The 27,149-nt window shown below is 40.8% G+C and overlaps 3 protein-coding genes and 1 long non-coding RNA gene across 8 annotated transcripts in view; 2 read left to right on the top strand and 2 right to left on the bottom strand.

Annotated features, from left to right (window-relative positions):
* The window catches only part of jak1 (Janus kinase 1), a 78,006-nt gene extending 69,207 nt beyond the window's left edge, over positions 1-8,799 (bottom strand). The window contains exons 1-2 of the mRNA XM_071346241.1: positions 8,549-8,799; positions 2,921-3,126 (exon numbers count right to left, since the gene is read on the bottom strand). Coding sequence (XP_071202342.1) covers positions 2,921-3,119 — 199 coding nt within the window. The 5' untranslated portion in view covers positions 3,120-3,126; positions 8,549-8,799. The remainder of the gene's footprint in view (positions 1-2,920; positions 3,127-8,548) is intronic.
* Positions 8,800-11,949: 3,150 nt separating this feature from the next.
* On the bottom strand, positions 11,950-14,123 carry LOC139541515 (uncharacterized). The gene is made up of 2 exons (XR_011668360.1): positions 13,920-14,123; positions 11,950-13,288 (listed from the first exon to the last, which is right to left on the bottom strand). It is a non-coding gene; the product is annotated as an uncharacterized lncRNA (long non-coding RNA).
* On the top strand, positions 14,111-22,701 carry ak4 (adenylate kinase 4). Of its 3 annotated transcripts, none has more exons than XM_071346238.1 (6): positions 14,111-14,250; positions 15,726-15,901; positions 17,837-17,956; positions 18,632-18,804; positions 19,103-19,221; positions 19,565-22,701. In XM_071346238.1, the coding sequence occupies exons 2-6, from the start codon at positions 15,757-15,759 to the stop codon at positions 19,692-19,694; spliced, it is 687 nt and encodes a 228-aa protein (XP_071202339.1). In that variant the 5' UTR covers positions 14,111-14,250; positions 15,726-15,756; the 3' UTR covers positions 19,695-22,701. The 3 variants fall into 3 exon arrangements, with proteins under 3 accessions (XP_071202339.1, XP_071202341.1, XP_071202340.1); XM_071346240.1 differs by lacking the exon at positions 14,111-14,250 and adding an exon at positions 15,127-15,258; XM_071346239.1 differs by lacking the exon at positions 14,111-14,250 and adding an exon at positions 15,168-15,457.
* A 2,197-nt stretch (positions 22,702-24,898) lies between these two features.
* The window catches only part of dnajc6 (DnaJ (Hsp40) homolog, subfamily C, member 6), a 73,349-nt gene continuing 71,098 nt past the window's right edge, over positions 24,899-27,149 (top strand). For all 3 annotated transcript variants that reach the window (XM_071346234.1, XM_071346232.1, XM_071346233.1), the window contains exon 1: positions 24,899-25,269. In XM_071346234.1, coding sequence (XP_071202335.1) covers positions 25,248-25,269 — 22 coding nt within the window. In that variant the 5' untranslated portion in view covers positions 24,899-25,247. The remainder of the gene's footprint in view (positions 25,270-27,149) is intronic.

Raw genomic sequence — 27,149 nt, 5'->3', positions numbered from 1 at the left:
TGGTAGCATTGCCTTTAAATTGTTTAACTTGGGTCAAACGTTTCGGGTAGCCTTCCACAAGCTTCCCACAATAAGTTGGGTGAATTTTGAACTTGTGAAGTAAGCTTTGTCCATTGTCCATTTGGAAGACCCATTTGCAACCAAGCTTTAACTTCCTGGCGGATGTCTTGAGATGTTGCTTCAATATATCCACATCATTTCCCTCATGATGCCATCTATTTTGTGAAGTGCACCAGTCCCTCCTGTAGAAAAGCACCCCCACTACATGACGCTGCCACCCCCGTGCTTCACGGTTGGGATGGTGCTCTTCGGCTTGCAAGCCGCCCCCTTTTTCCTCCAAACATAACGATGGTCATTATGGCCAAACAATTATATTTTTGTTTCATCAGACCAGAGGACATTTCTACAAAAAGTACAATCTTTGTCCCCATGTGCAGTTGCAAACCATAGTCTGGCTTTATTATGGCGGTTTTGGAGCAGTGGCTTCTTCTTTGCTGAGCAGCCTTTTAGGTTATGTCGATATAGAACTCATTTTACTGTGGATATAGATATTTTTGCACCTGTTTCCTCCAGCATCTTCACAAGGTCCTTTGCTGTTGTTCTGGGATTGATTTGCACTTTTTGCACCAAAGTACGTTCATCTCTAGGAGACAGAACGCGTCTCCTTTCTGAGTGATATGACGGCTGCGTGGTCCCATTGTGTTTATACTTGCGTACTATTGTTTGTACAGATAAATGTAGTACTGTTGATGGAATTTATATGAATGACTAGAATAGTCCACCCTGAAGCCGTCTAAACATGAGTATGAAATTGATTAGAATTATGTATAACCATAGTCTGTACAATATGTCTATAAACCTTATTTGAATATAAGACAAACTGTCTGAGCAAGATTCAGTGTCTTCCCAGCGTCTCCCTATCTTGAGCGAGGATGGGGAGTAAGTCTCCCGGAATCCCCTAATCTTGTCGGCTGGGTAGCAGGACATTGTGTGCTAATGTTAGTGTGAATGTGTGTGCGTATGTTAGTGTGAATGGGTGTGCGTATGTTAGTGTGAATGGGTGTGCGGGAGAAGCCAGTATAAAATGAATTGTTTTGTACAATAGAGCAGCGCGCTCTCGTAAATACATGTTCTGACTATCGTAGCTGGGCCTCCGTCTGATTCATTTCAACCAGATTCCTACAAATTCTGGGTTTCAGGCTGAGTAGTTCATTGAATTGGGTTTATGAACATCGAGAACATAATTCTCGTGACAAGTACCTTCAGGCGTTTGGAAACTGCTCCCAAGGATGAACCAGACTTGTGGAGGTCTTCATTTTTTTTCTTCTGAGGTCTTGGCTGATTTCTTTTGATTTTCCCATGATGTCAAGTAAAGAAGCACTGAGTTTGAAGGTAGGCCTTGAAATACAGGTACACCTCCAATTGACTCAAATGGTGTCAATTAGCATCAAAAGCTTCTAAAGCCATGACATCATGTTCTGGAATTTTCCAAGCTGTTTAAAGGCACAGTCAACTTAGTGTATGTAAACTTCTGACCCACTGGAATTGTGAAACAGTGAATTATAAGTGAAATAATCTGTCTGTAAACAATTGTTGATGTCCTAACCGACAAACTATAGTTTGTTATTAACAAGAAATTTGTGGAGTGGTTGAAAAACGAGTTTTAATGACTCCAACCTAAGTGTATGTAAACTTCCGACTTCAACTCTTGGTCTTCAGCCAGCATGGAACAAAATGGGGGGTGGGACGGGTCAAAACTTCTACAGTAATGTGAATTCTACCATGATTCCGGATCATTCTGAATGAATCGTGAATAATGATGAGTGAGAAAGTTACATACGCACAAATATCATACCCCTAAGACATGCAAACCTCTCACCATTACAATAACAGGGAGGTTAGCATTTTTGGGGGGGGTATGATATTTGTGTGTCTAACTTTCTCACTCATCATTATTCACGATTCATTCAGGATTATCCGTAATCAAAGTAGCATCCACAGTAATGTAGAAGTGTTTAGAAACATTCTATTCTTACCTACAATAAAAATGACTCCAAAATGACACAATACATGATTTTACCATTCATTTCCATTGAGCACTAAATGATCTGAAACAACCAAAAATAAACAGAAAATGCATTCAACAAATGTTTTGAGTCACTTTGAGTCACAAGCTTGATGTAGTCATTGTCTGCTATGAATATGGGACAAAAACTTAACTTTTGACTACTTTAATACACATACAAGTGAATGTCTCAATACTTTTGGTGCCCTAAAATGGGGGGACTATGTACAAAAACTGTTGTAATTTCTAAACAGTTCACCTGATATGGATGACAATACCCTCAAATGAAAGCTGACCGTCTTCACCTTAACTTCATGGTCATAGCCTTTTTTTTGAAATCCAAACTTTTGGTATATAGAGCCAAAATAAATGCTTCACTGTCCCAATAATTAATTACGGAGGGCACTGTTGGTGCAATTTCAATATTGTTTGAGTTGCTTTTAGTATCACCGAATTAGCTTTAGAGGATTTTACTGCAACATTGCTCACTGCAACCAAGTTGCTTGACATAGGTGTTTCAAAGAGCTGTCAGTCAAGGCGAGCTCATGAACACAAGCTCCCCGCCCACTCAGCCTGTTGTTTCAAACTTCCTGGTAGTTAGCCATGAGAGAGAAAATACTTTTCAGAATGACTTTTCAGGACCTTTAAGATAGGATGTTCCTGAAAACTTCCCCCAATCAAATCGTAAAAACACAGACTAGGCTATTTAATGGTCTGGCATACGGGGAAGCACACACTCGGATTCCCGCAGGCAGGCAGGCACACACACACATATATATATACGGATGATCGCAGTTAGGCACGCACACACACACACTCAAACACACACACGGCAGGAGTTGAGACAATACTTACAGCATCTTTTGGCGGCCTCCACACACAGCTCCTCAGCGGTGAAGCTGTCTTTGAGGAACTCCAGCGGGTGAGTATCTGGTAGGTAGAAATGAATCTCCAGACCTCTCATGGTCACAGTGACGGGGCCCTCGGCCCTCCTCGACCTCCTCATCTTCCCACACAGTTGCCTGCCCAGCTCCATCACCCCCAGACTTGGCATCCAGACTCTGGAAGGAGAGGGAGAGGGATGGTGAGTTGGAGTGGGTAAGTGTGTCAGGAGTGGTTAATGTATTGATCCAGAGGTGAGCTCACTGTAGCAGCGATGCAGAGTCCTGCATACCCTGATGACTCATGTTCCAACATGGGCTGCCCCCAACACACACCTACTGAGGCGACGTCATTCACAACACACACACACCTACTTAGAGTATCTCACCAAAGCAAACACACACCTCTTGAAATGTCATTCACATACCTTCATAGATTAAATCAAAAAACACACACACTCCTCTACCAAGGTAACCCTATTAATAACACACAGGCCCAGTGAATTGATGTCATCAAGAACAACCTCTAGCCATGTTATTTCTAAGAGCACAACACGCCCTGTGGTCCCGTGACGTGGCAAGCCAAGGACAAGAGAGTTGACCGAGGTTACACGGTCCCCTTTACCCAACTCTCCTACTAGAGGAAGAGAGGATGAAGGGAAGAGAGGAGGGGATGAGAGGAAGAGATGGAGGAGAGATAGTTCTCCTCTGCATGCAGATCATCACATTAGTTCTCCCAGCAGCGTTTCCCCTTCCTCTAGAGCGGCGCAGGCAGCACCCCAGTGGCTAGGACACAGCTTGTTTCATAACAGCCCTTATCAGCCTATCGCCCGTGGCGGCGGAGCTCTGATCTACTGACTGATGACGGGTACAGGCACAGTACACACACAGCGTTTACACAGGTGGCCCAATTTGGAACTTTTTTTCACTAATTGGTCTTTTGACCAATCAGATCAGCTCTGAAAAATATCTGATGTGAAAAGATCTGATGTGATTGATCAAAATACCAATTATTGGAGAGAAAGAAATCTGAATTGGGCTGACACACACACACACACACACACACACACACACACACACACACACACACACACACACACACACACACACACACACACACACACACACACACACACACACAAAAAATAGGCCAACATTAATCATACATCTCTCCACTGATAGGAATATAGCAGGACATAATAAGGATTACATTAAATATGTCTATGCGGAATATAACGCATCTCAACATCAACTTTTCAGAGGAGACTGCGTGAATCAGGCCTTCATGGTCAAATTGCTGCAAAGAAACCACTACTAAAGGACACCAATAAGAAGAGACTTGCTTGGGCCAAGAAACACCAGCAATGGACATTAGACCGGTGGAAATCTGTCCTTTGGTCTGATAAGCCTAAATTTTAGATTTTTGGTTCAAACCGCCGTGTCTTTGTGAGACGCAGAGTAGCTGAACGGATGATCTCCGCATGTATGGCTCCCACCATGAAGCATGGAGGAGGTTTTATGGTGTGGGGGTGCTTTGCTGGTGACACTGTCTGTGATTTATTTAGAATTCAAGGCACACTTAACCAGCATGGCTACCACAGCATTCTGCAGCGATACGCCATCCCATCTGGTTTGCGCTTAGTGGGACTAGTGTTTGTTTTTCAACAGGACAATGACCCAACACACCTCCAGGCTGTGTAAGGGCTATTTGACCAAGAAGGAGAGTGACGGAGTGCTGCATCAGATGACCTGGCCTCCACAATCACCCGACCTCAACCCAATTGAGATGGTTTGGGATGAGTTGGACCGCAGAGTGAAGGAAAAGCAGCCAACATATGTGGTAACTCCTTCAAGACTGTTGGAAAAGCATTCCAGGTGAAGCTGGTTGAGAGAATGCCAAGAGTGTGCAAAGCTGTCATCAAGGCAAAGGGTGGCTACGTTTAAGAATCTCAAATCTATTTTAATTTCTTTAATACTTTTTTGGTTACTACATGATTCCATATGTGTTATTTCATAGTTTTGATGTCTTCACTATTATTCTACAATGTAGAAAACAGTAAAAAAAAAATAATAATAATAATAATAACCTGAATGAGTAGGTGTGTCAACTTTTGACTGGTACTGTATATAAAAGTACTATGTATGCTAAATGTATAAATAAAATGTATATGTAAAGTGTTATATGTAAAGTGTATGTATACATAGCAACAAAGCTGTAATAACAAACAAACATATTTGTGTGCACCGAAGAGGGGTTAATAAAACTTTATTTTTTTCTTCTAGAAACTATAAAATAACAAAAAAAAGAGACTAGGCAACATGCAACAATTTTTTAAATTTTACGGAGTTACAGTTGGAAATCAATCAATTGAAATACATTCATTAGGCCCTAATCTATGGATTTCACATGACTGGGAATACAGATATGCATCCGTTGGTCACAGATACCTAAAGAAAAATAAGATAGGTGCGTGGATCAGAAAACCAGTCAGTATCTTGTGTAACCACCATTTGCCTCATTCAGCGCGACAAATCTCCTTCGCATAGAGTTGATCAGGCTGTTGATTGTGGCCTGTGGAATGTTATCCCACTCCTCTTCAATGGCTGTGCGAAGTTGGTGGACATTGGCGGGAACTGGAATACGCTGTCGTATGTCGATCCAGAGCATCCCAAATGTGCTCAATGGGTGACATGTCTGGTGAGTATGAAGGCCATGGAAGAACTGAGACATTTTCAGCTTCCAGGTATTGTGTACAGATCCGGGGTCGATCAGGGGACACTGGCTGAGGAGCGGGGTCGATCAGGGGACACTGGCTGAGGAGCGGGGTTGATCAGGGGACACTGGCTGAGGAGCGGGGTCGATCAGGGGACACTGGCTGAGGAGCGGGGTCGATCAGGACGCGCTGGCTGAGGAGCGGGGTCGATCAGGATCTGTTGTTGAAATTACTAGTTCTGGGTGTAGTTACCCTTTAATCGCAGCGTCCATCTAGGAAGAGGCTATTGTTTAGTGGTGTTTTTATAGTGGCTACACAAAGTGGCAGCCTCGCGGACCACACATACAGACAGGGAATTCTCCTTGCCTCTTCAGAAAGTTGCAGGAAATACGAATCACTGATGCATTCTGTTCATGTCTTATGATAAAACTTGGGCAAATTACATTTAGTTAATTTCGTACTAAATTCAATAGATTATTGAATATTGTTAAATTGTGTTTTATTTACTGGATTCCGTGATTTCGTCCACGTTCTCCGCATCAAGGATTTTATAGGGCCCTATAAAACATTTTGACTGCACTGGGCGTATCAATACACCCAGCTACTACAAAGATACAGGTGTCCTTCCTAACTTAGTTGCCAGAAAGGAAGGACACCGCTCAGGGATTTCACCATGAGGCCAATGGTGACTTTAAAACAGTTGCAGAGTTTAATGGCTGTGATAGGAGAAAACTGAGGATGAATTACTCCACAATACTGGCCTAATCGACAGTGTGAGTGAAAAGAAGGAAGTCTCTATAGAATAAAAATATTCAAAAACATGCATCCTGTTTGCCATAAGACACTAAAGTAAAACTGCAAAAGAAATGTGGCAAAGCAATTAACTTTTTGTTGTGAATACAAAGTGTTATGCTTGGGTCAAATCCAACACAACCCATCACGGAGTACCACTCTCCATTTTTCAAGCATAGTGGTGGCTGCATCATGTTATGGGTATGCTTGTAATCGTTAAGGACTGGTGAGTTTTTCAGGATAAAAATTTCAACGGAATTGAGTTAAGCACAGGCAAAATCGTAGAGGAAAACCTGGTTCAGTCTGCTTGCCACCAGACACTGGGAAATGAATTCACCTTTCAGCAGGACAATAACACAAGTCCAAATCTACACTGAATTTGCTTACCAAGAAGACAGTTAATGGTCCTGAGTGGCCGAGTTACAGTTTTGACTTAAATCTGCTTGAAAATCTATGGCAAGACTTGAAAATGACTGTCTAACAATGATGAACAACCAATTTATAGTGCTGGGCGACTAACCGAAATGTCAGTTGACCGACATCGGTTGAATTATTTGAATTCCATTTTGTTCAGTTTTTTTCTGTGAGCTCAATGCACACATTGCACAGTTCTCTATGGATAAATCAAATACAGCCTGAACTGTCTGATGTAATAGGGAGCTGTCATTTCCAACTATTCTACATAGTTTAGCTCATAAAACATGACCTACAATGTTATTTGTATGTTCACAGATTAAATTTCATGTTTCACCATGGCTTTTCTTATGATCCTAACAAATTATGCATGGATTTTCTTACGAGCCTAACGATGTGTAAGTTCGATGTGTAAGTTCAATTTTTTGGCAGCTATCTGGCTCCATAAACCCTTGCCTCCGTTCTCTTATATCGAGGCAGGGGGGTTTTAATGACTGGTCGCAGCAACAACATTGAGTCAAAATTTGTTGATTCTTGTAAATATGCTATTTCTGAAAACTCTTAGCTACATGTACCTATGTTTGTACTGTACAAATACGGTCCTTCCGCGGGGTGTTAATTCATCATTTTAATAAACTTTTAGTGAATACAATCACAGACTTTTCCCTCGCTGCTCATACTACGTAAACTGAACTCCAATTGGGTCCGTGCTATTCGGGTTCCTTGGGATGTCCCTTGCTGTGTTCAAGCGTTAGTCGGAACAAGGAAACTCCGAAAAGTCCGACTTTCTAACTGGTTGTAGTTATACACCTGCAGTTATACATTGAAGTTGACATTTTAAATGGTTACGGTAGAGATTAAAGCTGCAACATGTAACTTTTGAGCGAACCGTTATAGATCTGCCATTCTCATTTAAAGCAAGTCCAATAAGCGGTAGAACTGTTCTATGTGCGCCATTTCTATGCTTTCCGTTCTTCCGTTTTTGCGTCTTTTACTTTCGGGTTTGTACACCAGCTTCAAATACCTGAAAATATAATATTTTGGGTTATGAAAAATTTATTTTTATTTTACAGCGACTTAGATGGTTCGATTCTCTACACTGATTGTTTTGTCACAAACTTTAATTTGGCGAGCTATTCAAATTGGTGGAAATGGTGGAACAATGTCTGCATATTGCACATTTAATATTAGGGTTAGGTACGTGTTAAGGTTAGGGCTATGGTTTAGAGTAGGGACCTCCCAAGGATGCCGGATAGCACAGACTCAATTGAATCTCAGTTTACGTTGTACGAGTAACGACATAAAAGTCCGTGGTTGTATTCGCTAAAAGTTTTTATTGGAAGTATGAATTTCAGTACCCCTCGGAAGGACCGCAGTTGTACAGGACAAACATAGGTACAGTTAAGAGTTTTCAGAATTAACATTTTTACAAGAATCGACCGATGGTGACTCAATATTGTTGCTTGTAAATCCCGCGACCAGTCATCAAAACTCAACTCCGCCTCGATACAAGAGAACGGAGTTGAGGGTTCCTCAACTATGAGATCCCGTGCATTTGTAACAGCCCGCAATAAGCAGGTGTGAATCTAATAACGATTCTAGTTCAAATAATATCAGCGGCTTGATGGCTGGTATTTTACTCAATATCAATTTAAAACAGATTGTATGTGGTTTTTACTCACCTAGCCGTTAGCAAGCTAGCCAGATGGCAAGTTTACTTCCGTATCGTTCTGTTTGTAGATCCCGAATATAATTATCCGTTGTGAAACTATAAAGACTGAGTTGATCTTGACAAGAAAATATCCTTAGTCATGTCAATATTCCAAACGAATTTGTTTTTGCCCGACGAGTTTCTTTCCCTTCTGGTCAAAAGCACATACATAATCTTTCTAGCTAACCCTTCCTGTCAAGTAACGTCCCTATTCCCGAAAATAGTGCATCATGCTCAGCTTTACGCATTCTGATTGGTGCATTGCTCCTTCAGTCAAGTGATCCTTTAGCCCACAGACACTGTCATATATGTTGTTAACCCTAGACTGGAGGGAGCAGTAAACTGAAGGAAATCACATCCATTGTAGTGTGTGTGTGTGTGTGTGTGTGTGTGTGTGTGTGTGTGTGTGTGTGTGTGTGTGTGTGTGTGTGTGTGTGTGTGTGTGTGTGTGTGTGTGTGTGTGTGTGTGTGTGTGTGTGTGTGTGTGTGGAGATAATAAAACTATTCCTCATCTTTCATGGGTCTTAAAATCCACACAAAACGGCGTGAGGTTATTATAAATGTCACAATTTCTGTTGCCATGTAGGCTTTTGGGAGTTCTTTGCATAGTAATGTTCTATGTATATTACTCATGTAATACACCATGCACAGTACCCTACCCTGAACCTTAGACACTGTCACTAGCCGGCTACCACCCGGTACTCTGCCCTGCACCTCAGAGACTGCTGCCCCATGTATATAGTCATTGAACACTGGTCACTTTAATAATGTTTACTGTTTTATCCACTTGATATGTATATACTGTATTCTAGTCATGGCTCACCTTATATAGCTACTGCTGTACATAACTGTTCTATTCATATACTGTCCATACTGTCTACACACACCATTTACATACATTTAAGCAATAAGGTGGTATAGGGCCAATATACCACGGCTAAGGGCTATTCTTTGGCACTACGCAATGCAGAGTTCATTGATACATCCCTTAGCCGTGGTATATTGGCCATATACAACAAACCCCTGAGGTGCCTTGATGCTATTATAAACTGTTTACCAACGTAATTAGAGCAGTAAAAATAAATGTTTTGTCATACAGTCTAATATTTATTTTATTTAACTAGGCAAGTCAGTTAAGAACAAATTCTTAATTACAATGACAGCCTAGGAACAGTGGGTTAACTGCCTTGTTCAGGAGCAGAAGGACCAATTTTTACCTTGTCAGCTCAGGGATTCAATCTAGCAACCTTTCGGTTACTGGCCCAACACTCTAACCACTAGGCTACCTGCCGCCCTGATATACCACGGCTGTCAGCCAATCAGCATTCAGGGCTCGAACCATCCAGTATTTATATTCCGGACTCTGACATTGCTCCTTCTAATGTGTCTTAATTTAACTGTTGGATTATGTGTGTATTGTTTTTGTATTCCTAGCTAATGCTGCATTGTTGGACCTGCAAAATTGTGTACGTGACCAATAAACTTTGATTTGATTTGATGCATACATTAGTCTAATGTGGATTCGATACCCCAAAAATATATATACAGTAGATATATCTTGCCTCTTTAACAGGCACTCAGTGTCTGGTATAGCTCAATACAAATGCACCGAGACTCTAAAAGCATTTCATTATATAATTTGCAACACATGGAATGGTTAACAAAATCAATTCCTTCTAACTGTTACAGTAATATCACTTATATCTGCATGTCAAAAATCCATCAGTTGTGGGTTACAGGAAACATTGATTGTCCTTGGTGAGGAAAACTCCAGTCACAATTGTGTTTGTTTCTGACCATCTTCATAAATGATTTACATCTTTAATAAATAACCCTTTCTCTGTTAAAAAGATGGGAAAGGGCTTTTTCTGTTGCAATTGAGATGTAATAGGGAATTATGCTCCTCCATTTCTTTCCCATCTGATCATATTTCAAAATATGATCATCAACATTTCTTATTTACAGTATTGTCACGTAGTCCAAAAAGGAGGCCAACTGTCAAATGGAAACCGACATCCTCGTAGTGAGGTGGGAGGAAATAGAGAGCCAGGTCTTTTAAGATGGTCCAGTCTGTCTGTAGGGGAGGGACTTCCCGTCCCATATCTGATGTGTTACAAATGTGTTCGTTTTCCAGGAACCGTGGGCAGAAATTTCCCAATAATGTTGTAGTCACTGACACAATAAGAAAGTGCAAGGTGTAGGCCAAATGTATTACAAACCTACCATATTAAAACTAACCTTTAAAAATACTGTATACAGGTATGTATGCTAGTAAGTATGTGATACCTGCTTACAATTTTATTTTATTTTTACATTCTATATGATTAATAGAACCATTCATATGTAACAGTCCCAAAAGTGTCAATCACAGAAGTGCTTATAAAGTAGTCATTATGAGACTGTGGTGCTGTAAGTGTGAATGATGATTTGTTATAGCTTCAGCTGGAACTTCCAGGTTCCAGGTTCTCCAGTAAACTGAAAGGCAAGGGAATGCCATTACAGTGTAGTGAACGAAAAGCAAAAACCACAGGTCACCGTTAGCAAACCACTACTTTCTCACAGCTATAGGAGAAAATAAAACATGTATTTTCAAAATAGGGATGTGAAACAGAAGTCGACTTTTAACTACAGTTCTTTGTTTACCAAATTTCTCTGTCAGTGGTTTTATTATTTACCAGAATCGATGTCCCACTGATTGCCATATCTCCAAAGTTAAATTGTGTGATTAGGGTGATTCAGGAACCTTTTTTTTAATCCTCAAAACCATTTAAAACTTTGATCTGTCCAGGTAAACCGAACCGTGTGGATTGATATCTGTTGTGGTGAGTGAGTGGAAAAACATGTATGGGCAGAGAAAGGAGAGCGAGCGGGATAGAGAGGAGGGTGGGGGCAGAGACAGAGAAAGGGAGGGGGTAGAGAGAGGGGATAAGGAGGGAGGGGCCAGAGAGGGTGGAGGCAGAGGGAGGGAGAGTGAAAGATGTGATGTGACCTTTTGTTTGTCTGTGAGGGGATTTCCGCATTGACTTCCTGTATTGCTAACATTCTAAGGACATGTGTCAAACAGGAGTCTTATGTAAATACCTTTACTTATATGTTGTTATTTCTATTATACAATCATACCAAAAATGTATTATTAACTTTTACAAATATGTTTGTATTATTTATTATATACAAATCTAATCAAAGTTATTAATCAATTTGAAAATGTGATGTTTTTATTTTAGATATTTTATAGTTTTAATTATCAATAATTCCCCACAAAACATCACAGGCTATAATGTCTTTAATAATTGCATTTTATTTCTGGAAATTTAACAAAATTACTGTAGTCGCCCCACACTTGAGTATTAGAAATAACATGACTACATATTATTTTCAGTTACTTTCTGATTTATTTGCATTTAATGAAAAACATTAATGAATCAAATGCTATAAAAGAAGAATTTGTTCACTTTCAACTTATGACATAATACATCATACATCAATTTTAGTCAAATAAAATTAAAATATATTAGGCTATAATCATACATTTTCTAATTATCCAAATATTTGTATGTGGTTTTGAAAAATGTAAGTCGGAGACACAACATTGTAATATCCCATATGTAATTATTTCAGACACAAAAGTTCCCCCCTTTTTCCTTCACTGCAGCACCAGTTCCCTCCCTCCATCCTTCCATCCATCATCACATAGTCAGTGGGTCAGGTGTGTCAAGATGGCAGCCATCCTTCAGTTATCACAGTACTGTACCTTTAAAATGGACAGCATCAGCACAGTGATAACTGAACCAGGGCAGCCTGGATGTCAGATTTAGCAGACAGGAGACATGAGCCAAGAGCCAGGGGCCCAGTCAGTCTGAGTTCCAGCACAGTGACGGTACAACATCAGCAGTGGTGGAGGCAGTGCAACCCAACGCCCTGCCAAGGTATCAGGATGCCATCCGTCTTCATAATACCAGGCCAGGGTCAAAGACACACACAGGACTGGGAGTCCAGAGCAACAATAATACCCCACAGTCAGTCACACTGTTTTATTGCAGATGAAACCATGCTATAAATAGGGGGGACAGGAGAATGAGAAGACGCTGTATACTATAGGGTTGGCAGGTGGGGGTGCCTTTGGAGATTATGAAAATATGCTAAAACCATAAATCATGTTTGTACTCATGTTTTCCACAGTCTCGAATTACATGAATGAGAACACATTCGCATGCAGAAGTAATGTAAACAGGCTTCTCTATACTATAGGTTACACAGGGAACTGGATTTAACAAAACCTGCAAATCTTGGTAATTATTCACAAGAGATAATTATGCATGTGCTATGAATTCCATACAGTGATTACATAATTCCAGAAAGGTATTTTACTACCATGAGTATGATGTCTTTCTCACCTCATATGAATGTAATCCCAATATCATACATGTGTAACAGCTGTAGTGTATAATCTTTTTCCTAAACTTTTTTGAAAATGTATTTTTACAGGAATAACAACTTGTTAATTGGTCGACGCCAGCACTGTTTACCCAGTACAATGTTTGAATTGCATAATTTATACCACAGAGCTGACGTAAGACTTGTTATGATTCTTGGGGCTCCGCCCTCAGCGCGCGAAGCCTCTCCAGCAGTCCAGTCGCGTAGTCTGATCGCAGAGACTCCTCCCTAGCTCTGTCCGCCCTCCGCTTCATGTAAACAACTCGATTAGCTGGTTCTGTTTGATATCACAGGATTGCACGAGCATTTGCCAACAATTATTTAAAAAATAAACAGCTGCACAATGTTGAGAGAACAGTTGATTCGAGCAAAACACATAACATTGGTAGCGTAATTCAATTGTAAAATGTAAATAGCCTAGCTACAAAACTTACCATAGATAGACTGTACTTCTTATAATAGCCATATCAGCCATATCAGACCCTCCAATAATCGTGAAGAGCCCACCATCATATTAAATAAACGTACTTTCTTTCAAAACATATGATCACTATTATAAGAAAATCGAATGCAATCAACACATTTCAATTGCTTGTTGCTGTTTCTATAGTCTAAATAAAACAAGAGTAAGGTTATTTAAAAACCTTTGTAAATAGGCCGTCTATCATTTGACAAATTTGAAAATACATAAATTGCCATAATAACTTTAATATTCAATAAGAAGACCATGTCAAACAGCAATGCTATCTTTTCTATTGAGTCGTATTAATGTGCAGCAAACGCTAACGCCCAGCCTACACACACCCCTTTCTAGTTAAAAACAAGTATTATGTAGTCCACATTAACATCAGCAATTATCTTTTTATATTTACTTGCAGTACAATATCTGACATATTAGACTTACTTACTTGCATTTTGCCCGTTTCATTCCCGTTTTCATTTTTTTTATGACGCAGCAAGACCCACATAGAACAACGTGATTGTCGCCATTTTTTGTTGTTATTGAAATCTCTCAACCATGTGACAAAAAAAACAGCTAGTGAGTAAATGTATAATCTTCCAATTTATTTCCGTCTGATGGATTAGGCAGGTTCCATTGACTGAAGACAACAATAGGCTGTGCATGCGCAGCATTTGACAGCTTTAGGACACTGACGCCGCCGTCTGGTTCGCAACAAGTAGGCTACATTCCTTGGTCTGCAAATGTTGCGCGGAATGACAGCGTCTCTGCGCGTAATGGTATGTAGCCTGGGTGCCAGTCTGTTTCTGTTATCTTGCCATCTGCTTATGGAATTGTCATGTTTGGCTTGACAATGACAATGGAGTAGGAGAAAGCACAAACAGATCTAGGATTAGGCTAGTAATGTGTGATGGCCAATGTTTCAGAGGGACACCCGAAATGCGAGAATTACCGTTGCGCGCGAGCTATATTGACTGTTGCTGTCAACAATTGTGTCAATTTTGGGATTCACAGTGTTTTGTCAATAGGTGTCTTACGCATGAGTGTAAACATTAATTCGGATTTATACCATTCATTACGCAGTCATTATCAAGATCCCACCCCCTCTCTACTCTCCCCTCTGGAGACGTGCCAATAAATATTACTCCCAAATAGTTCTGAATAGCTTTAATTGTATTCTAATAGAACATCAATGCACGAAGTTGGACTTTCATACAGTGAAGTAAACTTTCTGGCAACGCATTGATCCTTTAACCTAATAGTGTGTAATAGTGTATTGACCTAGTAGAGGTGGGTCACACAAACTAGGCCTATGCATGATTGATGACCTTACCTTAGATCTATAGACTTGTGATAGCTGCATAAACTGATGCCTGTAGGCGTTAGCTCAGTGAGCTAAAGGGATCTGCAGTCGTGCAGACGATCCAGGTTCTATTATTCTAATCCGTTATATTCTATACTCTTCTAGTCCTCATGTCTCAGCCATAGATTTACATATGGTTGCTACAATGAATTCATCATGTCTCCCGCACAATAGAAAACTACAGGTACCAGATTCCTAAGCACCAAGAGTTCCTGCGCACATTTATTTCTGGATGATGTGTCGGGGCGGTGCTGAGAAATAGGGCGTTGTGTCAGCTCCTCCATCCATTCGCAGAGAGAATCCCTTTCTTAAAGACGCAGGCAACATACTGTCCTTTGAAAACAGGAAAAAAAATCTGACTTGGTCTGCGTGAACTACGTGCTTTATAACGCATACTTTTGCAGGACACACGCAGAAATCGGAGGTGAGGAGTGATTGTGGGCATCCGCGAGGTATCTCATTATGCGTGACTGTTGCACTGTTGTTTTTCTCCATAGTTTAAATCCGACATCTGTACGAAAATAAATCTACGAAGTTCGATTTCTCTCGCTGGTTGGATGAATGAGGCTCTTTATCAACCTTGCTTCGTTTCGTTTTTCGTTTTTCTTTAGCCTTTATTAATCGTAAGTAACCAATATGGAAAGAAATTGTTTGATTCTGCAATACTATTATACACTTCAATAACTATGATAAATTAAACTATTATAACTATAATAAATTATAATGCACTTTAATAACTATGTTCCTGTTAACTCAAAGGAACAGAAAGTCTCTGTGCACAGACTTTGATGATAAGTTGCACAGCGCACACCATGGGCAACATTGAAAGATGCTTATCAATGTTTCAATGAATGCAAAAAGTATGTTATGGTTTTCTTTTGTCTCCTCCAGATACAGTCCGTGGTGTCTCAGGCTATAGTGGATGATGGCCAAACTGTTCCGAGCTGTGATCATGGGTCCACCAGGTTCTGGGAAGGGGACCATATCTGAAAGAATTGCGCAGAGCTTTGGCCTCAAACATCTGTCCAGTGGCGACTTTCTTCGGGAGAATATAGCTGCAAATACAGGTTGGCCTATTCTTGATAAGTTACTCACCATCTATTTATCATTTACAATTTAACAATCTATGTTTACTTTATTATTTTTTCCATATTTTCTTATTTATATATATATATACACACACACACACACACACACACACACACACACACACACACACACACACACACACACACACACACACACACATTTAATTTGCCACACCTAAACCTTCACCCCCAGCAGCCTAAGCCTGTTGTCGGAGCTTTCACTTCTGTAAATTCCAATAATATTGTAACACCAGCAGAGGCCCAAGTTCAGGCGAAGTGAAGAGTTGCTTCCATGTTGGCACCATGCCGGACTGTATCCAATAACAGTGGAGGATTTCTCAAATCAGGAAACTCCTATCATCCAAGCCACAAAAACAATAGTTCAAGTTAGAAGCGATGGCAAACCTACTAAATTGTCCACATTAAAATACACATATTAAGTGGTTTAAAAAAACAGCTATAAAGAGTTTACTTTGTTTAAGGCTGTGGCAGGTAAAAACGTGTTATAGTGTGTTTAAGATGTTGAAAAGCTGTAATAACGTTTATCCCTGAATTACCTTGCTGTTATAACAATGCTGCATCAGAATATTGAGTGATGTTTGTAACTTCTCTGATTTGACTTTTCTGAGTCCATTAAATGAAGCCTATTTTAATCAGAATGTGTGCCCAGCTCTTTAGCCCGCAAATGAAATGTGATGCATTCAGGGCAAACCCAAAACACATGTGTATACTTGTAATTACAGTTGTCAGTACTGCTTTAAGGCCATGCCTTACTAAACTAAACCCAGTTTCCAGACTTACTATACTGGAGTTATTTACAGTACATAGGCCTACAGTAGCACTTGTATAAACACATCATACTCTATATTGAACCATAGAAAAACCATAGAGATCTTCCGTTTAATTCTGTGGACACAACAATAGTATGCTTTGGCTTTATGTACTTCTATTGTTGCCACTGTAACAACATTGTCGTGATCCAGATTGGTCAGTAGGTCATTCAATGACATGAATCAATTATTGCTGACTGTAGTTTAGAGACTGTAGTTTTGTCTGGAGATCTGTCTTAGATGCAAGTTACGTGACTGACTGCTGTGACTAAAGCAGGGAAAAAGCGGGAAAAGAAAGCAGGGTGAATGGGTAATCGCTTAGGTGTTGTGTAACTGTCCAGTGAAAATGTCATTTTTAAAAGGTAATATTCTGTTAACTCATACCCAAATAATGTTGTTGAGTCGTCCTATACTCATATTTGTGGCCAAAGCATAAATTGGAGGAAAAAACACTTAAAAAACACAACCTTGTATCTCAAACAGACTGTTTAAAAAATGCTTGCTATTTCCTCAAAGTATGATATCATACTCCTGAAGAGGATGAGCTTAATGTAACAGGTTAGGAGAATTAGTTCAAGGTTAGGAAAAGGGTTAAGGTTAGGTTAGCGAAAATGCTCTCCTAACCTGCTACGAAAAGTCACTTCTAATTATAGATGTATTGAAATGGTGTGGTTTTAGGGAGTCCCCTGGCCAATCAGCGGTCTACTCGCATTAATATTTTTAATGACCGGTATACGCCCACACCATTCTGTTGTTGGGGAATGCCCATATCATTCCAAAACAGAAAAGTTGCTTTTTAACATAATTAATTAAAATTCTTTTTAGGAAAAATATTTCACTCATATTGTAAGTAATTATAGGTCATATTTCAAAGAAATCTGGAAACACTGGACAATACTTTAAAGCTATAAATGGTATTCCTAGATGGGTTTGCTCTGCCCCCCTGCCTCTAGCCTAAAGTCCAGCTCTCTTATTAGAAATCTTTCAAAACGTATTAATGCGTTTTACTTATCAGGTATGGATGCCATAATCATCATCTTATTTTCTTCTTCATCCTCTCTCCCCTCCCTCCCTCTCTCCACAGAGGCCGGTGTTCTAGCTAAGACCTACATAGAGAGGGGTCTGATGGTGCCGGACCATGTGATGACACGGCTCTTACTGCCCAGGCTGGAGGAGATGACCCGCCACAGCTGGCTGATGGATGGTAAGACCACACACACACACACACACACACACACACACACACACACACACACACACACACACACACACACACACACACACACACACACACACACACACACACACACACACACCTGATTGAGTTTACTGTTAAATATGACCATCGTCCAGATAGTGTAAGATATCATGTCAAACATTGACTGAATAGGTTTGTGTCTGACCCAGAAACCGGCTGAAAGCAGGCCAAGGTCTGTAAACATTAGTGCAATTTTACACCCTAATCTAGTCTAACAAGGCCCAGCAGAACCAGTTTCCAGGAAGGAGGAGTTTGTGTTGGATAAATACAGTATTTGCAATATGTCTACCAATTTCATATCAGTGTCGGGTAAAGGGAGACATAAGGATCTTGTGATTGGATGTTTTATGATGTCCCACAAAATATATTCATATTTTCCTCAACGTTGTTGTGCAGAAGCAGTGTGAGATTCACACACACACACACACACACACACACACACACACACACACACACACACACACACACACACACACACACACACACACACACACACACACACACACACACACACACACACACACACACATACTTGTAAACATGACTTGATGGGGACACATGTCAGACACACACATACAAACCCGCACCCTCCCCACAGTCGCCCTCTCTTCTCTCCCTCAGGGTTTCCCTGTACCCTAGCCCAGGCCAAGGCTCTGAACAGTACCTGTGATCTGGATCTGGTCATCAGCCTCAACATCCCTTATGAGACCCTGAAGGACCGACTGAGTGACCGCTGGATCCACCCAGCCAGCGGCAGGGTCTACAACATGGGCTTCAACCCTCCACACGTACAGGTCCGGAAGTACTGTAGTGATTCTCTCCTTTTAATCACCAGTTTGTCACCCTTTTCTCACCTTTATACGTGTTTAGACTTCTGGTTAGTCTGTCTGTTCCTCCCAGAACCCAGCACTAAGCAATGGTTTCTACAGAAGGCTGTGAAAATATGGTACCAGATTCTCTTGTATTTGTTTATGATCAGTACAATCTTTGAATCATTTGAATGTGAGGGGTTCAAGATAACTCTCTGTGTACAGTTTTCATGAGTTTACGCCATTGCTGTAAGAATCTCTCTGTGTTGTGTCGTCCCTCCAGGGCAGGGATGACCTCAGCGGAGAGCCTCTGATCCAGCATGATAATGACCAACCAGAGGCTCTAGTGGCCAGACTGAGGCACTACAAGGACGTGGCCAAGCCAGTCATAGACCTGTACAAGTAAGTCCACTCTTCACATCACTGACACATCTTTAAAAGCACTGTGTAAATAGCTTTCCCTGTAAAGTCTAGTCTAATCTTGTGTAGTCAGTTCATCATTAATGTCCATGGTCAGAAATAGTGTACCCACCTTCGTACTCTCTCACCATTGCTCATTTAAGGTTTTTGGCCATACTTTATGTTCTTACATGGACATTTCAGATAAAGTACATAACTGATCAGTTACATAGTAATTACAATTTAGTTTCAATATTATTATAATGTTATTACAATATAATTTGTTTAAGCTACATGGTATCAATGCAACTATGCATCTAAAAAGTGACCTTATTTTCCTCCCCAGGTCAAAGGGCATCCTGCACATGTTCTCTGGCACAGAGACCGACAGGATCTGGCCTTACATCAACTCTCTTCTCAGCACTAAGATCCCTAGCAGACCTGAGACAGACACACAGCACATCCCACTGCCCTGAGCAGAGCAGAGGTGACACAGTAGAAGTGCAGGCCGTGCACAGGAGCTGTTAGAAGCCCCTTTAGCTTGGCAGTTGCTACCAAAACATGTCTGCAAATACAATCTTATGCACTACATACAGTTGAAGTCGGAAGTTTACATACACTTAGGTTGGAGTCATTAAAACTAGTTTTTCAACCACTCCACACATTTCTTGTTAACAAACTATAGTTTTGGCAAGTCGGTTAGGACATCTACTTTGAGCATGACACAAGTAATATTTCCAACAATTGTTTACAGACAGATTATTTCACTTATAATTCACTGTATCACAATTCCAGTGGGTCAGAAGTTTACATACACTAAGTTGACTGTGCCTTTAAACAGATTGGATAATTCCAGAAAATGATGTCATGGCTTTAGAAGCTTCTGATAGGCTAATTGACATAATTTGAGTCAATTGGAGGTGTACCTGTGGATGTATTTCAAGGCCTACCTTCAAACTTAGTGCCTCTTTGTTTGACATCATATGAAAATCAAAAGAAATCAGCCAAGACCTCAGAATTTTTTTTGAAGACCTCCACAAGTCTGGTTCATCCTTGGGAGCAATGTCCAAACGCCTGAAGGTACCACGTTCATCTGTACAAACAATAGTACGCAAGTATAACCACCATGGGACCACGCAGCCGTCATACCGCTCAGGGACGAGACGCGTTCTGTCTCCTAGAGATGAACGTACTTTGGTGCGAAAAGTGCAAATCAATCCCAGAACAACAGCAACGGCCCTTGTGAAGATGCTGGAGGAAACAGGTGCAAAAGTATCTATATCCACAGTAAAACAAGTCCTATATCGACATAACCTGAAAAACCGCTCAGCAAAGAAGAAGACACTGCTCCAAAACCGCCATGAAAAAGCCAGACTACGGTTTGCTACTGCACATGGGGACAAAGATTGTACTTTTTGGAGAAATGCCCTCTGGTCTGATGAAACAAAAATATAACTGTTTGGCCATAATGACCATCATTATGTTTGGAGGAAAAAGGGGGATGCTTGCAAGCCGAAGAACACCATCCCAACCGTGAAGCACGGGGGTGGCAACATCATGTTGTGGGGGTGCTTTGCTGCAGGAGGGACTGGTGCACTTCACGAAATAGATGGCATCATGAGACAGGAAAATTATGTGGATATATTGAAGCATCATCTCAAGACATCCGCCAGGAAGTTAAAGCTTGGTCGCAAATGGGTCTTCCAAATGGGCAATGACCCAAAGTATACTTCCAAAGTTGTGGCAAAATGGCTTAAGGACAACAAAGTCAAGGTATTGGAGAGGCCATCACAAGTCCCTGACCTCAATCCTTTAGAAAATATGTGGGCAGAACTGAAAAAGCGTGTTCGAGCAAGGAGGCTTTCAAACCTGACTCAGTTACACCAGCTCTGTCAGGAGGAATGGGCCCAAATTCACCCAACGTATTGTGGGAAGCTTGTGGAAAGCTACCCGAAACGTTTGACCCAAGTTAAACAATTTAAAGGCAATGCTACCAAATACTAATTGAGTGAATGTAAACTTCTGACCCTCTGGGAATGTGATGAAAGAAATAAAAGCTGAAAGAAATAATTCTCTCTACTATTATTCTGACATTTCACATTCATAAAATAAATTGGTGATCCTAACTGACCTAAAATAGGGAATTTTTACTAGGATTAAATGTCAGGAATTGTGAAAAACTGAGTTTAAATGTATTTGGCTAAGGTGTATGTAAACTTTCGACTTCAACTATAGATCAGGGGGCCCCACCTTCGGTCCTCAAGGGCTACAGTGTACGGTTTTCGTCCTTACCTGTTAACCAGAGACTGATTTCCCTTCTCCAGATAATAAGTATGAAGCCCCAGGGGGAAATGGAAATCAGCAGGACTGCAGAACTTGAGAACCTGAGTTGTGCAACCCTAAGTATGCCTTTAATAGCCGGACATGCATAAAGATGGTGGCCCCAATGTACTTACCACAAACGCCTAATTAGCTTTTTTTGCCGTATTATACAGTGCTCTCCATTACTCTTGTTTTGTGTAATGGAGTGTTACTGTATAATACGGCGCCATAGTTTAAAAACTCTGTGAGTAGTGCTAAAGCAATGACGTCATACCTGAATTGCTCCATCTTCATGCACCTTCGCCTCTTACATTCTTATTACTCTTACATAGATAGCCTAGCGGTTAGCGCATTGGGCCAGTAACCGAAAGGTTGCTTGTTCGAGTCTCTGAGCCAACACAGTCGAATATCTGTTGATGTGTCCTTGAGCAAGGTACCTAACCCTAATTGCTCCAGGGTTGCCGTTGATAATGGAAGACCCTGGCCGAGGGTATCTCCGAGGGTATCTCAAAAAATACATTCACACTAGCATATTAATTCGCACTTGTAAGGGTAATTAACTAACTGTTGAATTCTAATTGTTCTTTCATTTAAACTGAAATGACAATTGTTGTCTTCTAAACAGCACACCCTATAATGTGGCTTACTTTTAGAGTTCCGTCAGATTAAGATGTTAATCTTTATCAAAGGTAGTTGGATTACATTAATATGTTTTTGTGTTCAATTTAAAACTGTTTTGTTGATTTTCGTTATACCAAATATAACCTTATAAGACTAAACAATGTAAAACTATTCTAATGAATTGGTCTATAACTGCATTAAAAGGGACCAAAGAGTCTTTTAACCAATTGAAAGTGTAATACGTCTGAATGGCTGTATCAGAAAAGGGAGGAGTGTGGTCAGTGTGGTTGGACAGTGTTTGTGGGAGGATGTGTCTCGCTGTTAGATTTCAATAACACAATATGCAAACAGTCGCTGGTGTAAACTGTAATTGGTCCAGTATGAGTATGACAAGCCCATTATGGCGAATGAGTGACTAGGAAAGCTTTTCATACACTGTGTATTACCCCACCACCACACACTGAATGTTTTCTGTCCAGAAGTCATGTTGCTGTCCAAACTCTGGCATATTCCAAGGAAAATAAACATATTTTCTCAGAATTTCCTTTCAGGTCTTTGACTTCTCAAGGTCAAACACCAGTTCCAGGCACCATGCCTACTATATGTTTACAGTAGAAACTAAATGTCTACCATTCAAAGCTACATTCAATTTCAGTTGCATTCTCTGAATAGTATTTGTATGTGCTACAGAATGAATTCACACCCCTTGACTTTTCCCACATTTTGTTGTGTTACAAAGTGGGATTAAAATGGATTGAATTGCCATTTTCTGTAAACAATTTACACAAAATACTGCAATGTCAAAGTGGAAGATTTTGATTTTTTTTACATCCATTCTGTTCCCGAAAAACTTGTCAGTCCTTAACGATTACAAGCATACCCAGAACATGAAACACAACCCTGCCAAGCCGCACTGCTTCTTGACACACTGCCCACTTAACCCAGAAGCCAGCCAGACCAATGTGTCAGATGAAACACAGTACAACTGGTGACCGAGGTCAGCATGCATGCACCCGGCCCACCACAAGGAGATGCTAGAGTGCAATGGGACAAGGACATCCCGGCTGGCCAAACCCTCCCCTAACCCGGACGACACTGGGACAATTGTGTGCCTCCTCATAGGTTCTCCCAGTCGCAACGCAGCCTGGGATCGAACCCGGGTCTGTAGTGACACCTCAAGCACTGTGATGCAGTGCCTTAGACTGCTACGCCACTCAAGGCGTATGACTACTTTATGAAGGCACTGTATAGAAGACTGATGGGTTTCTACTGTGAGTGGTGAGTGGGAACGCCATTGCTAACATATTAGATATGCTATCATAGAACTCTATAGGCATACTGTGGTGATGCAGCATCTGTATGTATCCAGTCCACCATGCATTCTAATGAAGTATAATGTGACAGAACTCATCAGAGTCACACGGAACCCAAACCGGCTGCGCCCGTGCGCCATCGTGCGCTATCATGCATAAATTTATTTTGCCCCCCCACACCAAACGCGATCACGACACGCAGGTTAAAATATCAAAACAAACTCTGAACCAATGACATTAATTTGGGGACAGGTCGAAAAGCATTAAACATGTATGGCAATTTAGCTAGCTAGCTTGCACTTGCTAGCTAACATTAATTTGTCCTATTTAGCTAGCTTGCTGTTGCTAGCTAATTTGTCCTGGGATATAAACATTGAGTTGTTATTTTACCTGAAATGCACAAGGACCTCTACTCCGACAATTAATCCACACATAAAACAGCCAACCGAATCGTTTCTAGTCATCTCTCCTCCTTCCAGGCTTTTTCATCTTTGAATTTATATGGTGATCTAAACTTTCATTGTATTATCACGACAACCGGCAACAAAGTTCGTCTTTCAATCACCCACGTGGGTATAACCAATGAGGAAATGGCACGTGGGTGCCTGCTTCTATAAATCAATGAGGAGATGACTTTCAGCGCAATCTGCGTCAGAAATAGGAACGACTTCTATTTTAGCCCTTGGCGTTGCAGACGCTCGTTGGCGCGCGCAAGTCGTGTGGGTGCAATAATTGAATAACATGGATTTCTAAATGTATTTTGCGACGCTCGCGCACGCGACATGTCCGGTCTGGTCAGCATGTTACAGCACCCCCTCCCTTATTTTACCTGAAATGCACATGGTCCTCTACGTCGACAATTAATCCCCAGATAAGAGTGTAAACCAAATTTGTTTCTAGTAATCTCTCCTCCGTTAGGCTTCTTCTTTTTCTGACTTTATATGGCGGTTGGCAACCAACTTTAGGTTGCATTACCACCACCAACTTGACTGGAGTGTGGACCTCAGTTCACCTTTCAGTCACCCACGTGGGTATATGCTGCTAAAAAAACAATGAGGAGATGGGAGAGGCAGGGCTTGCAGCGGCCAAGCGTCACAAATATAATCAAGTATATTTTAGTGCCTGGCTATGCAGACTCTCGTTGACACGCGCAAACAGTGTGGATGCAATGATTGAATAACATGTATGTGTACATTTATTTTTCAACTATTGGGCACATAACAAGTGGTGTGGTCAGCATGGCAGTCTCATGTAAATGTCAGCACATGTGAGTTAATTTAATTTCCATCTATCCAGTCCCCAAATTCCTACTCAGATTTTGCTTGCCTATGTTTTATTAGTAGGCTACAGCAAGATATGATGCACTGTGTAGTCAGCATTCTGAGGCGCTAATCTGCGCATTTTCCCAGTATATGGATCTATGTGACATCCGGAACATTTGGGCTCACATGGATAGGCTTCATATTGTTGTTAGATCAGCGAATTGAGGTCGCTGGATTCGTTTCAGTGAAGCTCACATTAAATATAAGGTGAGGATATGATGATGTCGTAGTCATTAGTAATTGTAATTTTAGCCAACCGCAGGAGCTGACATTATACACGTCGCCCGTGCACCGCCACCACTTACAGGTTGAGGTACAGAAGGAAGTATCGGTCGTTTGACCTTTGACTGCTCTGGCGGCGAATGACAAATCAAAGGTTGGCATTTCTCAGAGCGCAGCTGGGGTCCCCGCGCGGATCTCAGGAGCTGAGGACGTCGGCGTTCCAGAGATAATGACAGCGAGCGCTCTGAAAGGTATGCGAAACGGGCTGTATTTTTAAACATTTTTTTGTTGCATAATTCGTTTTAAACCAGATAAGTTTTGTATCAAATGACACCGAAATGATTGTTTCGGAGTAGCATCGTCGTCATGTGTTTCTCCCCGATTAGATTTGAATATTACATAATGATTATCTTCTCTGCCCCAGGAATTCTGTTGGCTAGATCTGCATAAAGATATTCTGCATATGATGGTTTGGCAATCAGTAGAAGTCTATCTGCGTTTTTACCATAATATTAGACATTTGAATATCCCATAGCATCGATGATGTTTGGTTCTATTCGGTGCAGGTGTTTTGTCGGGTTACAGGCCTATCTTTAGGCGAGGAAATGCGTAACGATGGGATAACAGCACGGTGCGCTCAGCCTCTGTATGACGTTACATACCCTGTCCTGTTGCTGCTTTAAGTTTTTTTTATGCATTTGCTAATAATTATGAGCCAAAAATGGTGAAACCGCCGTAGCCTAAACAACCAACATTCCAAGCGCACTGAATGACAAATATGACCGGGGGGATTGTTGGGCATGATCTGAGATTATTAATGACTCACTATTTTAAATGGGGGGAAACCCTAAAATATTTTATATGTGCTTAGCTGATAATTCTCATAGTTTTTAAAGACACTGACTCATTAAAATGGAAAACTACATGCTAAGTAAAAGAAAATCTGGCTATGCTGGGGATGATTCATGTTGCTGAATACGCGTTTACTGGCAGTGGAGGGGCAGGTTGAAGAAGACGACGACAATATACAGAAACCAACTAAATATTCTACTAATTATTTGCTATCATTTTTAAATGAATTATTTATCTCAGATTTCAAAGGAAACGGGTTTTGCTGAGGAAAAAATTGTAGGGAAATCCCTTGCATGATCCGGGTCCTGAAGCGATGGCCAGTTCTGGTTTCATATGGTGGCAGTGTCGTGCCGCCTCCTGTCCTATGCCGCACGGTGGTGTCACATGATGAGATGCGTGGATTCCGTTTCACACCAGACTAGTAAAACCGTTAATACTGACTATTACATTATATTATCGAAACTAGATACATTCAGGACAACATTTTTCAGTGCAGGTGTTAGTGTAATAGCTTATTAATATGATGTATTGATATTACTTGCCTATAGGCTAATTAAGAGCAAATAACCACATGTAGGCTTAACTTGATTTATTACCCTTTAAAGAGCATATTTCTCTTATGCATACATTTCAACGAAATGACGTTGAACCAACGTGGAATAGACATCGAATTGACTTCTGTGCCCAGTGGGTTGTGATATATAGCAATACTATGTTTTATTTTCATTCCATCATGATTCCTTTGATGATGATTGGAAAGATGTTTAGAGATTCTTCATTAGGCTAAGCAAGAATCTATTTAGTTCAAAATGTAAAGACAGCTGCATGGACAATAGGCTACACACAGATCAAGTAATTTAGGCTACTGTCTGCCAGTGAACCCTAACCCTAGCCAGCAGATTTTACAGGTCAATAAAGCTTTAACCTGTAGGGATAATCATTAATCCACTGTCCACCCTTAAATATGATGGCAAATCCACCGAATCAAGCAGAAAATATTATTTTAGGTCAGTCAGTTTAGTGAAGATAATGGCTGTATGGCTGGACTGGATTCAAGTAGCCTATTGTTGTCCTCAATATCCATAAGTCTTAAAAATCATGAAGTATAGCAATTGTTGAAGAGGCGTAGCTGGAAGACTGAAATAAACTTCTGTTTATGAGGCGAAGGTCTTGTAAAACATCACAAGGTCTTTGTTAAACTACAACTTCCTTAACCCACGGTGCTTAAACCTCTCCTGTAAAGGAATGAAGGAATGCAATGTGGCATTTAAACCTATAT

Source organism: Salvelinus alpinus, chromosome 16 (genome assembly GCF_045679555.1).
Source record: "Salvelinus alpinus chromosome 16, SLU_Salpinus.1, whole genome shotgun sequence".
Classification (NCBI taxonomy): domain Eukaryota; kingdom Metazoa; phylum Chordata; class Actinopteri; order Salmoniformes; family Salmonidae; genus Salvelinus; species Salvelinus alpinus.
Note: the sequence above shows the minus strand (reverse complement) of the source record. Positions and strands in the feature narration are given on the sequence as shown.

Bases quoted from the DNA above. Each gene is read 5' to 3' on its own strand.
- ak4 (XM_071346238.1), top strand. From the start codon at position 15,757: ATGATGGCCAAACTGTTCCGAGCTGTGATCATGGGTCCACCAGGTTCT. The intron at 15,902-17,836 runs GTTGGCCTATTC...CTCTCTCCACAG, and splicing joins GAATATAGCTGCAAATACAG to AGGCCGGTGTTCTAGCTAAG. The intron at 19,222-19,564 runs GTAAGTCCACTC...TTTCCTCCCCAG, and splicing joins CCAGTCATAGACCTGTACAA to GTCAAAGGGCATCCTGCACA.